At 37.7% G+C, this 17,191-nt stretch overlaps 1 protein-coding gene across 2 annotated transcripts in view; it reads right to left on the bottom strand.

The window, feature by feature from the left end:
* The window catches only part of Gpc6 (glypican 6), a 1,098,597-nt gene that overhangs the window by 560,866 nt on the left and 520,540 nt on the right, over nt 1-17,191 (bottom strand). For both annotated transcript variants that reach the window (XM_010630646.2, XM_010630653.2), the window contains exon 3: nt 5,797-6,188. In XM_010630646.2, coding sequence (XP_010628948.1) covers nt 5,797-6,188 — 392 coding nt within the window. The remainder of the gene's footprint in view (nt 1-5,796; nt 6,189-17,191) is intronic.

Genomic DNA, 17,191 nt, shown 5'->3' with positions numbered 1-17,191 from the left:
GGAAAAAAAAAAAAAAAAAAAAAAAAAAACCCAAAAACCAAACAACAACAAAAAACTGCCACAAAAGGAACAAAACCAGTAACTTAAGTAATGGCTACAATAACTGGCCATACGTTACATCTTAAATCCTTCCCTTGAAATGGACAACTAATTTGAATACCCTTCTCCTATAAATTGAATCCATTGTAAATTCTTCAGAAAGGTTTTCCACTGGGATCAAAGACATGCTATAAATGGAGGTATTTCGTAGCCCTCATCTCATCAAATTTGGTGATTAATTTTTTTTCAAGTTTATAGTACCTCTACCACATTTATTGAAAATTGACTCTATTTACTGTTTTCTAGGCACATACTGTTAATTCAAGGCTGGTTTACTCAGGCGAATGAACAATTTAAGAGGCTTTTTAAGCAAAAACACCAGTCTGTGCAGCATACATAGGTAGACGTCTGTAGATGAAAATATTCTGGTCTGTCTAAAAAGTAAAAGCAGAATTTGCCTTTCAAAGTCATGATCCAGGAAGCACAAGCATTCTAGAGGTATAGACAGATATATATTCAGACAAAGACAGTGTTTGTCAATTGCTCAAATTATATAGATCCCAGATCTATGACACACTCAATTTTTTAGAGATAAATCAATGAAATGATTTATAAATCAACTGAATAGTTGAAGTGACTGTTTTCTCCCTGCCCCTGCCCCAATCTGGTGACAATACTGGGGATTGAACACAGGGCCTTCACCCTGAGCTATATTCCTGCCCATTTTTTGTTGTTACTGTTGATGTTGTTTTTTAAATTTTGTGGCAGAGTCTAAGTCACTAAATTGCTTAAGCTAGGCTAGAACTTGTAATCCTGCCTCAGCCTCCCAGAGTGCTGTGATTACAGGTGTGCACCATGATAGCCAGCTAAAATTGTTGCTCTTGACACAATTCTCAGCTCTTATTCCTAAGAAATCATGTTTATGGAAGCAAAAAGATAAGAAAGTTATGTCTTGCTTGTCTAAACACCATCCTGATGACCAGTAATGATGTTAAGATCATTTCCACATTTGCCACCATGATGCATAATCGAAGCTTGGCTTACGTAGACAACCTGCTCAGGTCTCTTCTTGAAATGCTCTCTCTGTTCACAAAGTCTGAGTTGCTTCAGCGTGGCTGCTGTCCCTTGCTTCCGTTCACTAATGGGTGAATGTAAAGAATGAGAACTGTGTTTCAAGAAAGGGCCGATGATAAAAGGATGTATGATAGCTCCATTATTTAAGAATACTACACTACCAAATGTTTCGTGGTTATAGTGGATCTTTGCCTCCCACGTGTACTTGCCACCATGTAGCAGGATTTAGACCGTGGGAGAAAAGTGGTGAGCAAATCCGAAAATAGCAATCAGTCTTGTAAACCGCTGAGAGTAGCTCAGGAACTTGATCAGGGCTGGAGATAAGAAGAGCTGATGGTAGATGCAGCCTCCCCACCTAGCACCTGGACTGAGAAATACAACACTATCTACAACCCTGAAACTCCTATATTATCCTTCCTTGCTTGTGCTCCAAACCTCATCTCCAGAGGAAACTACCATCTGATTCTTAGGTTTACCATTCTCTGAATTTTCATCAGAGTCTTACTACATGTATTTCTATTTCTAAATAACATCACATAGTTTCACGTTTTTTAAAGTTTTCTACAAATAGTATGTATGCTTTACAGATCAGAAGTATGTACTCTTTAGTAAGATTTTTTATGGTGAATCCAAGAATATGGCTATAGTTCACTTAATTTTTAAACTTCATAGCATTTCATGGTGTGAAGCAATCACCTCTTTAATATTTATTGATTGACTGATTGATTAAGATTGAGACCTGGGCCTCAGCACTGAGCTACATCCTCGCCCCTTTTTAGTTTTTTAAACTTTTGTGACAAGGTCTTGCTGAGTCACTAAGTTGCCTAGGCTAGATTTGAATGTGCAATCCTTCTGCCTCAGCTTCCCAGAGTGCTGGGATTACAGTGCTCCAGTGTACAACCACGTGTGGCAGAGACTGCTGCTGTAAACATTCTTCTATGTGTCTACTTGTACACACGTGTAACCCAGTCTGCAGGGAAAGAACTACAATTTTTGGATTTGTGTGTCTTTGACAACAGAGGAATTTGCAAATCACTTTTTAAAGCCAGGACATCAATTTACACTTCCACTGGCAAAGTATTAAAGTTCCCAATGCTCCACACCTTGCCAACATTTGGCATGCTCCAAAATGGTAATTCACATAGAAAATGAATCCTGGCCTCACTAACCAGGGAATTTCACTTCAAAACCATTGAGTGCTTCTAGGTCAGACCTTGAGTTATAGTCACATCAAGTGAATTTGCTCCTTTCAAAGGCTAGAAAAAGTCATAGTTTATATCCATAAAATGGAAAACATGAGTTTTATAATGATTCTGGTGATTCTTACAAATTAGCCATTCTTTTTCTTATAAGGAAATTCCCTGCAATGTTACATCAAAATATTTGTATCAACTGCTGTGTTTTGCCAAAGAAGTAAATTTTCCAGTCAAAACAATTAATTAGAAACTATTAATGATGCCTTCAAAAACTTCAAGTCACTGTCAATGAAGAGAAAAACCAAAGGGAACAAAATCCGCAAAATACGATGCAGGAGAGGAGCGTGCTTTGTTGATCTCTAAGTGGGAATTCTGCCTTGACTTCTCGCTTTTGCCTTCATTTCACCAGCTCTAAATCATTCCATTAACAGAGCACAGGGAGGCTTAAGCTTCACAAGTGCTTTTTTTTCTCAGCTTTAATTGATTTTATTGGTACACGTTAGGCATACAGTACAGTTATGTTCATCATTGGGATCTTGTACCTCTATATGACAGGTCTTGGTTCTCATTTTTTCCCCTTGTCCCTGCCCTCCCTTCACCCACTCCTCCTCTCCCCATCTACAAACACTTTATTTCCATCTTTTCATTCTCTCACATTTTTTTCTTTTCCCTTATTACCCTTCCCCTACCCATCCCACCTTCCCTACACCTTTAGCTCCTTTCCTCCCATTTCTAAATGTCAGTAATCTTATTAGGATCTTCTGTATTATTGCAGATTATTCACACCAGGGAAACTATTCAGTATTTACACATGTGCCTTATTTATTTCACTTAGGAGTATATCTTCAATATGTATCCATTTTCCTATGAATGAATCTATTTTCTCGTTCTTTATGGCTGAGTAATATTTCTTCCCCTCTTCATGCTGCCAGTCCCTGTGATATTTTATATTTATTATGAAAGTAGCCTCAGTGCTAAAAATCCCAAGTTTGTTTTAGTTTACTCAGTTATAGGCCACCTACTAATCATTGAGTGGGAAATTCATTAGGAAAATACTGAAACATCTGAGGTATGAATGAAGAAAAACTTGCTCAGCTTCTTTTAATCTGGTACCCACCCCCTCTTTCTTTGCTTTCTCTCCCCTTTCCTTTCCCCTCCCTCTTTACCTCTCTCCCTCTCTTATTGCCTTCCTTCTTCCTTCCCCACTTCTCCTTTCTTTCCTTCTCCTAAAGGTGGTACTCAGATGTCAGAATGGGATTTATGAATTAGTTGATTAGAGACCGTGAGCCTCAGGTCAGGCAAGCCAGAATCTGCATAAAACAATTAACTTTCAAACTTACATGACCCACAAACTCCACACCTAAAGCTGTTCCTCTGTAAATGAAGGGATCAGCCAAACCTAGAATGCCGTGTTTTAGAGTACATTCCTCGTCACTTCTGGGAAAAGATGAAAAGTCATCATTTACTCATAGTTGGCCCATGATGTTAACTCCCGCCATGTGGAGAAGTGTATCAGATGCTGGTGGTCAAGGAACCCAGAATAAGATAGTCCAGGAACGATCAAGGGGTGGCCATGCTTGCCACCTGCTAATGGTACCCTCTCATACACAGGAATGGTCAGCAGCAACCTGCTCTGTGGCTTTTCAGACATTCTGCTAGGAAATACATATTCTCTTAGGTCACTGGAATCTCAGATTATGACTTACGCAGCTAAATGTTACTTTTACACTTCAGGCAAAAAAAGCACCACCGACAGCAATAATACATACATCTATTTACACTTTGATTTTTTCCCCTCATATTTCTCTTTCTTTGTTGAGACAAAGTCTCACGGCATACTTGAGGTCACCCTTGAACTTACCATGTGGCCCCCAGTGGCCTTGAATTCTCTGAATTTTCCTGCCACAGCCTCCCAAGTGCTGGGATCAGAGGTTACCACCACATGTCTTTCACTGTTTCTTCTTCACTAAGAGCACAGGCTTCAGTTTGAAGGCTCTGTGACTAAACTTACTTTTAGCGTAACTTATGAAGTGAATTTAACTAAAATTCTTTACAACAAAATGTATCTTCTAAGATTTTATAGTGTATTTATTTGATACTAATTTACATTTTACACATTGTCCTCTCATGACCCTATTTCCTCTTGCTATTCCAGATGGCCAGGTATTTATTAATCGACCTTTGGGAATATAGTTCCTTCCACACAGAGAACATTGCTGCTATTCAATAAAAAAGTATTGTGCTGAACAGCAGACTTATATATCCTTTGTATCATTAAATCCTTAGCAATTATCCGTGTAAGAGTCTTCTGCCAATATCCTTTCCATATGTTTAAAGGTATCAGAAACTGGTCATTTAACAAGAGATTTATATGAATTTAAAAGATTACGCCATAAACATTTTTAAGAGCATACACGATTCTTATGGCAAGATATAAATACTGAGATCAAAGTGGGAAAAAAAAGAACTAAAATATAGCAGGGTGGTGCCAATAGTTAAGAAAAACACTGTGGCTCTTTGGCATAGCCCTGTAATAAAAAGTACTGTTTGGCAATAATCCTTGTACAAATATGACCTTCCTTAGGTGACACAATGCCAGATTCCTTTTATGTATTGTTTTTACTTTACTTATAGTACTCGTCTTCTGGTTTCTTTGTAGAACTGACCTCACAAATGGGAAGGCCCATTTCATAAGAGCAGTTAAATGTCAAGGACAAACTTAAACAAAAGCAGATATCCTCTACACAGGAAATATTCAGTGTTTAAAGAAAGCGGTGGAGAGTGATCCCTTGCATCAAAGGTTCAGGGACATTATCCTCGAGGAGAGGCCCCAAAGTGAGTTCGTGATTTATCTTTCTCATAAGTCTGACACAATACACGGCCAAGAATTACACAGATTATGGATAACAGAAGGAACTATCTGCCCAGAATCTTATACTGTGTATTTGTTGGTCCTCCCTAGTCCAGTTCTACAGGTGAAAGCAAAGAGCTCTTCTTCCGCTATTACGGAATTCAGCCACTCTGACACGCACTACACAGAAGAACTGGCAGGTGCCACTATCCTAACAGCAGCTTGCTTGTACTTGCAGTCCCAATCAGGATTCCCACTTTCATTCCCAAAGCACCAGAAGCCCTTCCTGGGCTGTTCCATGAGTACTGATAACTCTTGAAACTCTGATCAGAAATGTCAAGTGATCATAGTTTTAAACCAACAGTTGTCACAGCATTCTTGATGAAAACTCCTCTGCTAATGCTGACAAATATTGACATTATTTCCTGAGCCACATAGAGCTACTTGAAATTCTGTCTTCTCTGGTGCAAAGCAAAGGAAAAAGCAAAACCAGATTAAACTTGTGTATTTAGCTGATTTGTCTAAGAGCGAGACCAATGCAAGTAACAGATTTCACCTTAACTTCTTTTGTAAACATTTGTTTTGAAAGCAGAATAAAAAGCAAAACCATCTAGAAATACTGCGTGTTCTCCATACCTTGGAAACTCGGTTTGCCACCTCTCTGCCTACGGTGAGCCCCTGGACGAAGGTGCGGGCAGCAATGAAGGCACGGGTGACCTGAATCTTCAGCTTCCGGGGCACATCTCCAAAGGGCTTCAGCTGGTCTGTGTATTTGCTCACGCATTCCAAGTAGTCCTCACTGAAGTGATACTGAGGATTGATCAGCTGAAACATCCGCTCCAGGAGCCGAGCCCAGAAATCGTTGAGCATTTCCTCCAGGTTCACGTTGCCTCCAGTGTAGTATCTCTTCAGCTCAGTGAAGAGATCCTGGAACACTTCCGAATTCTGCATGTACAGCATCCCATAGGTCCGGACAAACATGTCATTTAGGGACTTTTCAGCATTCTCCAACAGCTCCCGGAAAAATTCTGGAGATGAAACAAGACCGCAGCCATAAATTGATAAGGTCTTGGAAGTTCAAAGTATGGACTTACTTTAAATACAACCACTTTTCATGGGTAGTTTTATAATAAAAGGGTATCCTGTGATTAAATCCTTAATGGACAGATGAAAACAATATTTTAAATGCTGTTTGATCTATCGTCTGTCATCTTCTATGAGGCAAAGGAATGTGGAGACCTCGTGATTTCCATTTAAGAGAACATCCATTAGCATAAGAAGTTATCACTTAATATTCCTCTGAAACAGCTCCATTCACGTATTGTTAAATTTTAGAAAAAGCTACTGTTTGATATGAGCTCCAATCAAAATAGGTTGCATATACAATGTGCAAAGTATTGTCATTAACATAATAACAAATGCATAGTGATAAATACATTTGCTCCAGTCTATTTACTAATTTGCTGTAATACTAAATTCCATTAAATTGCTTTTATTTGCAAAAGTCCTAAATGGGATGCTCAAATTAATCTAATATTTTGGACTCTTTCTTGTTCCTATATATAGAAATCAATTAACTGTTCAGAGATTCACAATGTGGTGAAATTCACTTACTGCTAAAGCTCTAATGAACATAATTAAGGTGGCCATAATGAATGATAGAGCCATAAAGTATCTTGGATTATCGGTATAAATAAGAACTATTATTTTATAGAATTTGAACAAAATATTGGCATTTGGGCTTTGTGGTTAGGAGGTTCTAAATAAAAAGTGTATTACAATATGTGAATTCTCCCACCGTGCCACAGAACAGTAACTGTTACAGAGAGCTCACTGGTGGTATTAATAGGAGTTTTTGTTTGTTTGTTTGTTTGTTTTTTGAGACAGGATCTCACTATATAGTTGAGACTGACCTGGAACTCACTATGTAGCTCAGACTGGTCTCGAACTCACAGTAATTCTCCTGCCTCAGCCTCCTCAGTGCTAGGATTATAGGCATGTGCCACCGTGCCCGGCAGTGGTGGTATTAAAATAAGACAAAGAGTAAAGCCACTGGGTATTTCTATCCTCCCTGGAGCTCGTGTTAGGCTCACTAAAGAGGTCCTTTGTGTATGTAGGACACGTACAAGCCCTGTATCACTGAACACTTACTGCATGAAAAAGCTTGTGCAGACCAAGCCCAATCTTTACCCCTTTTGGAGAATTGGGGAAGCTAAGGAGAGAGAATGCTTGAGCTTCACCTCTTCAAAGCTCCTTTCTGTTCCCCGAAGCAGTGTCCTTTCTCAGAAATGTGGGGACGAATGAAGTCCTGGACACATCAAGGACGCCAGATAAAAACTATAAAAAGATTCTTCCCTTTGGAGCCCTGAGAGATTCTTTCTCAACTCCTGGGAGGGAGAAGACGAATCCGTCAACATGGACTCTATGGGAGTTGTTCTGTGTTTTCTTAGAAGTTGGCTGAAGAAGGTGGTTTAGTCACTTCCATTCTGATTAATATAGGGCTAAACAACTGTCTTGATAATTTCTGAGTGTTTACTTGAATGTAACTATTTTACATTTATTTTTAAGTAAGATGAAAGCCACAACACTTAAAAAGGGATCTGGTCACCTGTTTATCCTTTTACAAAGAAGGAATACTTCTTTTCATAAAGGAATTACTATAGAGGCAATAAAAACTTGAGTTATGGACTATATAAATCCTACACGGCTTTGTTCAAGTCATCAAATATTTTCTGTTTTTATTTTTCCCAAATATAAAACCAGAATACATATTATTAAGCCCCAATAAGGAGAATGTAATGTTACTATATCTGTTTTGATCAGTGCACACTGTTTATATGTGCTGAAATATATTTAAAAACTTTCAAAATATTTAATGAGGTGGAAACATTCTATTTAAATAGTGTAAAATGATGAGCACTGTACAATGATTTCATCATTGTAATTCTATATATCAAATTATCATATTGTATTCCATAAAGTTAGACAACTATAATAATATAAAAAGAAACAGTGTAACCTACAAAGATTTAGGAAGCAAAATTAGAGGTTAAGCACATAATTATGTATGCTATATGGCAAAGTTATTTATGACTATATGAAACAAAGGGCATAATAAATTTTTGCAGAAATAGTAGTTTTGTAGTTCTAAAATGAAAACTATATTAAATCATCAGTATCAATGCCAATATTATCAATATCAATGCCAGCATATAGCCATAACTAAACATAAGTATAAACATAAGTAAATAAAATCTTTTGATCTTGAAAGCAAGAATGAAAAAACATGGCTTTGCTGATAGAGGAACAGGGTGAAAAGTGTTATAGATTGCAGAATAAGATAGGATAGAGTGGGAAAATCACTGAATTGAAAAATACTAATATAACAAGATTGGAAGTGGATTCTAATCATAAGCTCTGAACAATCTATTCATTTATCTTCTTTTTGAGGTCAATTATTTTGTTGGACTCAGGAATTAAATTTTAATTTATTGAACACAGAGTAGTGCCTTCAGCAATGAGTAGTCAGTAATCAATAGTGTGGTCTAGGTTTGCAAAGAGCAAGGGTGAGAGTAAGAGCGAGACAGCGGGCGGGGAGAGAGAGAAAGGACAGAGAGACAGAGACAGAGATAGAAATAGAGACAGAGACAGAGAGAGCTCCTCGGTCTTCATTACTCTCTAATGACTTGAGGTTCACAGGTTTCTCTCTAAGGATGAAGCTTGTATTTTTCCTTTGCCAATTAAATTCCTGAGTTTTTCCCCCCTCTTCTGATATGTGGACTCTGAAATATTAGGCTTTTGCCCACTTTGAAGGTGAATAGTTACAGTCAGACTGACCACTCACTATATCTTATGGTTTGTTTTCTTATGTATTCATGGGTGAATGTAGACACCAGGTTATCATAGTTCAATAAATAAGACTCGAGAAGTATTTCATTAGATTCTGAGCTTAAACTTTTTTCTAAAGATATGTCACTGTTTCAAAACTTTTCTGTTAGCATCACAGGTCCTCAAAAGTCAAATTATCCCTTGTTCAAAGTCATTATATGGTTTCCTGACTTCATAGTCAAAGTTAATATTTGGTATTGAAAGATGATAATGTATCAGCCAATTATAAAAAATGCTGCTATCTTAGGATACATTGATCTTAGATCTTATGAAAAATAGGGATCCAAGATACTGAGGCACAACTAATGCCATCCAAAAATAAGTATATGCATTTCAATTTTTGCAGGTCTGTAGACTTGCACCTTTTGAAGATTGACTCTGAATAAGATATTTTATGCTTGGATGAAATTTTTTTCCTCAGTAATCTAAGAAAGATAGAGATCAGAAGACAACTGCCTGATCCATTTGGCCAATGAAGTATTATGTCCAACAAAATTCAAGAGCAATACAAGAAAAAGTAATCTCAATATAACCTTTTGTTTAATTGGAGAGGGCAAAGCTCACATCAGAGAAAGCCTTCGATCAACAAAAATTCTCATCTGCAAGAAATAGTTTGGCTAAAAGAAATGCTATTTGAATTTTTTCTTTTCTTCCCCAATCACAAAGCATACATCAAAAATAGTTGCTTAGGGCTCAGTTATGCTTCATAGGTGCACAAAAGAACTTCTCCAGCAAGCATTAGCCTCTGGGAGGATTGTATTCATCTAGAGGGGAGACCTCAATGCAAACATCTGTTAGCTTCGGGGCAGGCTGCTTCAAGAAGGAGAACAATAATGCAGATAAAAACCACCACTGTTCCACAGGCAAAAAGAAAACTTACACGTTGCAGCCTGTTGCTTGGGGAAGCCCCTTCAGGGGCGAAAACCAGCTCCTAGGAGTCAAATAATAAAGAAAGTCTTCAAAGGAAGCATCCAGATGAACAGATTGAAATGCAAGGTGGCAAACAAGTCCCTTAGGGAAGCATAAGCTGGGGTGGGGGGAAAGACTAGAGTCTTCCAAGCAATTCACAAGTACATGAAATAGGGAAAGCTTTTCCTATGCAAGACTCCTTAACACCAAGGTAGAAAATATGATGTCGGAGATTGGGCCTGGTGCTTGGGTTATGTACAATATGGCATCTTTTGATTATTTTTTCCCATGCTCTTCGTGAGTGGGTGTGGGTGGCACCACCCAAAAGGCTTGTACTCTGTATGGAATAGAAGGGAAAGATGGAAGGCATGTTGCTGTCGCTGCTTGCTGCCTTTTGATTGCTCTGCCATGGACTGTATCTCCCCTGCTATGCAGCCCTGGTTTGAATCCAGCCAGCTATGGACTGAACTATAAACTGTGAGCTGAAACCAACTATTTCTTCTTTAACTTGTTTGGCGGGGGTATTTTGTCTCAGTGAAAAGTAAATAAGACAGTGGCTATTATAGCTACACATCATTACAGAGAGTACTTGCCTTACCTTGGTGAGATAAGTATTCTCCTTTAAACTCTCACACACACAAACATACACACATACACACACAGGTGTGGAAGTGTGTGTGTGCGCACACGCACGCGTGTGTGTGAGAGATTCTGTCTTACTATATTTGTTTCTATACCCAACCCACCCAGCAAATCTTAAAAAATCAGTTGGGGCAGCCCAGCCAAACTCTGGTTATGGATCACTCCAGGGCAGGATCTGTCTCAAAAGAAAAAAAAAAAGTGGTGTTAAAACCTGATAATCTAGAAGATTTGTGATTCACAAACACAATGCAGTTCCTAGCATGCCTACTCCATTCCTTTTTCAAGATTAACCAAGCAGGAATGCATTTCATCATTCCAAATCTATCTGTCTGCTTTCAGTTCATTTCTTCTTTGAGAAATCCACTTGCTTAAACAGAATGTTGAGTTAATGAGGGCTCTTAATGGAGGAAGACACACACTGCCATTTATTTTACTCAGTGTTCAACTTTGAGGGTAAGCAAGCATAATCCTCACAATGATTAATCTTTATTATCAGTATGATTGGTTTGGCAGCTGCCTAGGAGATTATTAAAGCACATTTCTGGATCTGTCTGGATGGTCATGGGTGTTACCTTGAAAATATATCTGGTCCCCAGGGCCTTCCTCATTAGCCCCGTTATCCTTTTCTGCTTCCCAGCCACCACGAACTAAACAGTTAGGTTCTACCATGCTCTTCTGCCATGATGGTCTTGCCTTGGAGCCACCTGACTATGGACTGAATCCTTTGACACTGTCAGCCAAATAAACCATTTCCTCCTTCAAGTTGTGCTGTGTACTTTGTCCTAGCAATAAGGCACTACCTCATTCAAACCCTCAGTGGTCTACTCCCACTCTTTGGGGGTTGAAACCTTATAATCAAGTAGAGGCAAAGATGTTGCTCAGGCGACCCATGCCACCTGTAGCATCATTCCTGGTGGGTTTCGGTTCATATAGTGTTTAGAAGTTGGATGCCACTACCTCATATCGTCTGTCTCAACCTCAGCACTGTTATATTTTGAGCTAGACAACTCTGAGTCGGGGGGAAGTTATACTGTGCATTGTAAGTTACAAGGAGCGACCCTAGTCTCTTCCTGCTAGATGCCACTTGCAGCAGCACATCCTTCCCTCTGTCATGACAATCAAAATATCTATGAACGTTGGCAAACATCCTTTTCAGGACAAAGTCATTCTCTCTCCTCATCTTACCCCTGCCTGCTGAGAGTTACCCTTTTACATATAAATTCCAGAAGCCTACAAAGAGAACACAAAAACATTCCAAGGAAAAAAAAACAAGACATTTGTAACACTGCAAATCCATGAATTATTTATTCTAAAAAATCGAGGAGCTGTATTTTTAAATGGAAGGAACTGAAATACAGATTATAGTCACACTAAAATTCTTAAGAGTGTGGCAGTTAAGCTTGACTGTTTCCCCTTGACTGGCCTAGAAGGTCGGTGGGGCACACTTCTGAGAGTATCTGGGTGGATCATGCAGGAAGGACCGTGGGTACCACATGTGGTCCTTGGTCTCTTCCTCTCTAGGACTCTTCCCCTGCTCTGTTTCCCACCACCATAAACCAAGCAACTCTGTTCTATTGTGCCCTCTGCCATGCCTTGGAGGCAGCTGATGAACTGAATCCCTTGAGACCCTGAGCCAAGTTACATGACGCCTTCTTTAATTTGCAAATGGTGAGTTTTGCATCCCAGGGACAGTAAAGCTGACTAATACGCAATATACCTTCTTCCTGTTGCATAGTAAGGTCTTAAAAAGTGATGAACAGTGAATGAAACCAGAGAGATGGATGAACATGAAAGTATATTGAAATATACTCTGACTTCATCTGGTCTGACTCCTGTTTGTGAGCTCATGTGGGTAAGGAGAGAGGGAGAGAGAGGGAGAGAGGGACAGAGAGGGAGAGAGGGAAGGGAAACTCCACTTTAGAACAAGGTGGAACTGATGTGCTGATTTTCCATCAGGTCTCCCTCCATATTCTTAAATACTTATACACACAAAGTTATTCATATTCGTCTATGTTCCAAGTTCATGTGCATCTATACATAAGAGGTACTTTGTTCTCATTAAAAAACATGACTCTGACTTCGTCCACAGACCCTGTCTGTACCACACCAAGCTTTGCCTTGTCTTAGACAATGCTGCACTGCAGGGGATTCCCAAGTAATTTGGAGTCTCGGGTATGGCCACTGCCCACATAGAGCTTTTTCCATTCCATTGTTTGTCTCTAGTACTGACTAGGTTCACACTGGAGCTTTTTTGTTGTTGTTGTTTTCAAGAAATGGGACTCTGCCATTTGTTATTTCTTCATAAAACAAGTTTTTCTTTTTTAAAACAACTAGTTTATAAGAAAAAAATGAATTGTTTTGGATAAGTATCTTACCACATCATCTCAGTACTTTTTCTTAAAAATTACTTGTAGTTTTGTGTAAGAAGCAGGCAGTCAGAATGTATTCTTTTCTTAAAAGTTATGGGGTTGAAATTACAAAAAATTGCTTTTAAAATAACAACATCCAAAAAAGGGAGACAGTGGACTGTATAATTATTGTGAGACAACATTACTGTGTGTAAAACTCCGTTCATGATTTTGCCGTTTCCACATCTCGTCATACTTTCCATTGCTTTGTACCTGTGTATGTGTGTTCTCATAAATTAAATTTATTATATTAGAATGAGGATTATGATTTACTCCGTCAGTTCTTCCTAGTAGCTAATGGGAGGCTACACAATTTCAAAACGATCTAACAGAGTGATGCACACTTTTCCTATTTTAAGGATGACTGTATTTCTGTCCCTTAGGTGTTGTCCATCCTTCTACACAACAAACTGATTGAAAATGCAAACAATACAGCAAAAGAATGGGTGTTACTTCTATTTTTCTCTTAAATTTCAGGAAGAAAGTATGTATTTCAAACATTCAAAAACAAAATGATGGCCTTGAAACCAACAGTGAGGTTAATTCCAAGCACGTTGTGTAATGTACATGTGACATTATGTTATGGGATTTACACATATTTTAGCCAGATTAGATATGAGCAAGTCTACTTTTCTGGTGAGGAAACAAAGGCTTTGAGTTTTAAATGAATTATCCTACACCAGTTAATGAGTATGCAACACAGAACTCCAAAATTATTGCGGACAAAAATGAGTTCTCCAAAAGAACAGTAAGGCAGAGTGACTTTGAGTTCATCCCAAGTCCAATTTTCACCCTGAGATTCGAAGAATTAATGTCCTACAGTAGTTGACAAAACTGTATTTAAACATAAATTGCAAAGTGCATTCTAAAGTCACGTATTAATTATTTACAAAATAATTTTTAGGTGTGATTATTTTTCAACATTAATTAGTTAATATAGGTAACTGAGGTTGGAAACCATGTTCAAAGCTCTAAGGTTAGTACCAGTTCCTCATGGGGTGGCATCTAGTACAAAAAAAAAAAATCACAGTCTGAGGCATTAATGAATACATAGAACAGTGACTGGGACACAAAACGATGCTACAAGCTTTGACAAGAAAGGGTTTCATTTTGTGATAGTGACAAATAGATCCATTTATAATAGCACATATATATTATCGACAACTTACACATGAGTACATTCTTGTAATCTTGATAAATTGCATATAAAACATATTTTCATATATAGGAAATATTATTCTTAAGTAAGTTACTCAGTATTTAAGTCCTGTAGCATATAGGTGATATAACTTTATGTTGGATATCATTTTTGGGAGTGTGTGCGTGTGTGTGTGTGACAGGGTCTAGGCAGTTCAAGCTGGCCTTGAACTCACTATGTAGCCCTGGTAGGCCTCAAACTCATGGCAATCCTCCTGCTTCAGCCTCCTAACTGCTGGCATTAAAGGTGTAGGCCACTATGCCTGGCCTAGATATCTTTAAAGGAAATATGAATGTCCTTAAAATAATGAATGTCTAGGTTATTTGTTCCACCAAGAAGGCTCACTGGATTGAGGCCCCCACATTCTTCAGCCATCTCAGTGGCATAGATAAAAGTCATGATAAACAGCAGGAAATTGATCACATGCACCTATACTTCATCTACTGTGTCATGTGACTGTCCAAGAAGAATACAGAAAGTGTATGTGCTTCCGATTCCAAGAAGGAATTCTAATAGAAGATAATATTTACCATTAAAAATTGTGATCATAAATAATAATTACAGGAGACTACAGTCATTAAAGAATATTGATTTCCTGGTCTAGTGCTCGCCTAGGGGCACCTAATGGAGTCAGAGAGAGGGTAGGTAGCTTACACTCTTATGTAAGGTGTGACCCAAGAACATGGTATGTGTTAAAGTAAAAATGCAAACAGATGTATTGCAGTAAAAGACTCATTACCATTGGCCCCTCAAGGCATTTGCCCTTGCTTCACACACAACTCATTCCATCATTCTTGCCACTATCTGGTGCACTTCTGAAAGTTATCTTTTGTGAGTCTTTATGAGGTGTGATCAAAAACAGGTGAATATTTCTGCTGAGCATTTCGGTGGGAAGCAGGGTCTTAGACACGTAAACATGTTACTGTGTGCCTTCATCTACCTTATTGGTTGGATCTGGCACTGTGTGACTTGTGGGTCTTGTCCAAAGTCAGAATAACCATGAAAGATTTAAATTGATTCAGGACACCAGGGAAGGCCAGACAGGGCAACTAAAGTCAGGACCAAAGGAGGACTTGCAGAATTGCTTCTCAGAAAACTGCCCGAGTGATGAGATAAGTGTATAGCTGACCTGTTTGCCCTAGCATATCCTCATCCTATTTAATGTTCTAAAAACAACTGATCAAGCAAACACACTTTAAGATATACTATGGTAGTTTAAAGGAGAGGTTGACTCTTAGTCAGTGACCTATTAATGTTGTGTCCTGAGATGCTGGGAATAGTGGTGCATGTCTGTATTTCGAGCACTTGGGAGGCTGAGGCAGGAGGATCCCTGAGAGTTCAAGGCCAGCCTGGGCTACATAGTGAGTTCAAAGCCAAACTAAACTGTATAGCAAGAGCCTGTTTTAAAAAACTAACAAATAAAAGTTATATCCTGTGATCTCAGAATGGTTTAAATAGTTTTAAAAGTTTGAATAAAAACAGAAAAAGTAAAAACAAAGAAAAATATGCCAAATAGACTTTATGTGTACAAAATATCAAATATATTTAATATCTACACCTTCATGGAAAACCACTGCTGATAATAGACTAAGGTGTCAAAAATCCTTAATGAAATATTTGAAGATAAATTAATTCAACAAAATATCTTATTCCTTTAATTTCTTATAGTTAGACAGTTTAATTATTAATCTGCTAACTGTCACAAAAGCAGAATAAAAGTTGCTTTTCTGCTATTATTTTATCATCTATGTTAAAATGTACTCTGACAACTCTGTAGCGCATATATCTCGATATGCTCTCCTGAAAGGTAACTGAAATCCAAAAGCAAGTTCTGAAATTACTTCCTGGTTTAGTGAACTGAAGTGATTTTAAAGCGAGACATTCTGAAATTTGCTAAGGCTGAGGTCTAAGAAATCCCTGGAGGACTTTATAAGAAGAAAATCTCATAGTAACCTGGCATATAAAATAATATTGAAGTAGAAAAGTAGAAAATGTAATAGCCTACTCTGATGCTGGGTGAAGAAAAACTACTTTTATTTCAGTTACCTTTTAAAATATATTTTATTGTTATATGCTTGCAATACCTAATATGCAACATATAATGAATACATTTGTTTGAAGGAATTAGTATATATAATATATATATTCATATTTTATCTTGAGGACTGTTTGATGCACTTTTCTCCTTCTACATTCTCTTCTGCCCCTTTCTGCTATTCATCTTCCACAATTTCTTTTTGGTAAGATTTTCCATTATGATGATTAATGAAAACAAAAATTTACACTACAATTTATCATCTTACAAAAACTACCAAAGGCCCTATAATAAAACACAATGTTCACTACAAATCAGGAATAATTATTTTCAGAAAATTATAAGTAGATCAACTGGTGAAAATAGTATAATGCAAAATTCAGAAATTTCTTATTATAGTAATACAAAAGTTATTTGTGTTATCTCCTTTCCAATTTGTGTTGGAAATCATTACAAATTACATATAAATAGGTGAAACATACAAGTTCTTGGGACATATTACTAATCAATTAATCAGAGCATCCAGGGTATAATAATCAATTTGAACAATTATACTATTTTCATGAATTGATAAATGGATTAGTTGACACATTAATAACATAATAATACATGTTTAATGTATAATTAAGTCAACTGGATATCACCATTTATATACTTCCAATTTACCTAATCTCATCAACTAGACTTTTTCAGAAATAATTCGTTTTTTTGTACCAGAATCAAACTCAGGTCCTTGCGCTTGTGAGGCAGTTGCAGTACCACTCAGCTAAATCTCTGGAAGGAATAAATTTTTAATAAGTTGTGAGTTTATAACCATGAATGTTCATTAAAAATAATCGATGCCTTGCCCCAGTGTCCTTCTGTTTTATAGCATTAAAGTCAATTCAGCAGAAGAGATTAGACATCAGGAAATTTTTCAGGATCTTGTGTGCCATTCCAAAGCATAAAGGC

Source organism: Fukomys damarensis, unplaced genomic scaffold (genome assembly GCF_012274545.1).
Source record: "Fukomys damarensis isolate Sample0158 unplaced genomic scaffold, DMR_v1.0_HiC HiC_scaffold_6, whole genome shotgun sequence".
In the NCBI taxonomy this organism is placed as follows: Eukaryota; Metazoa; Chordata; class Mammalia; order Rodentia; family Bathyergidae; genus Fukomys; species Fukomys damarensis.
This window is presented reverse-complemented; position numbering and strand designations above follow the sequence as displayed.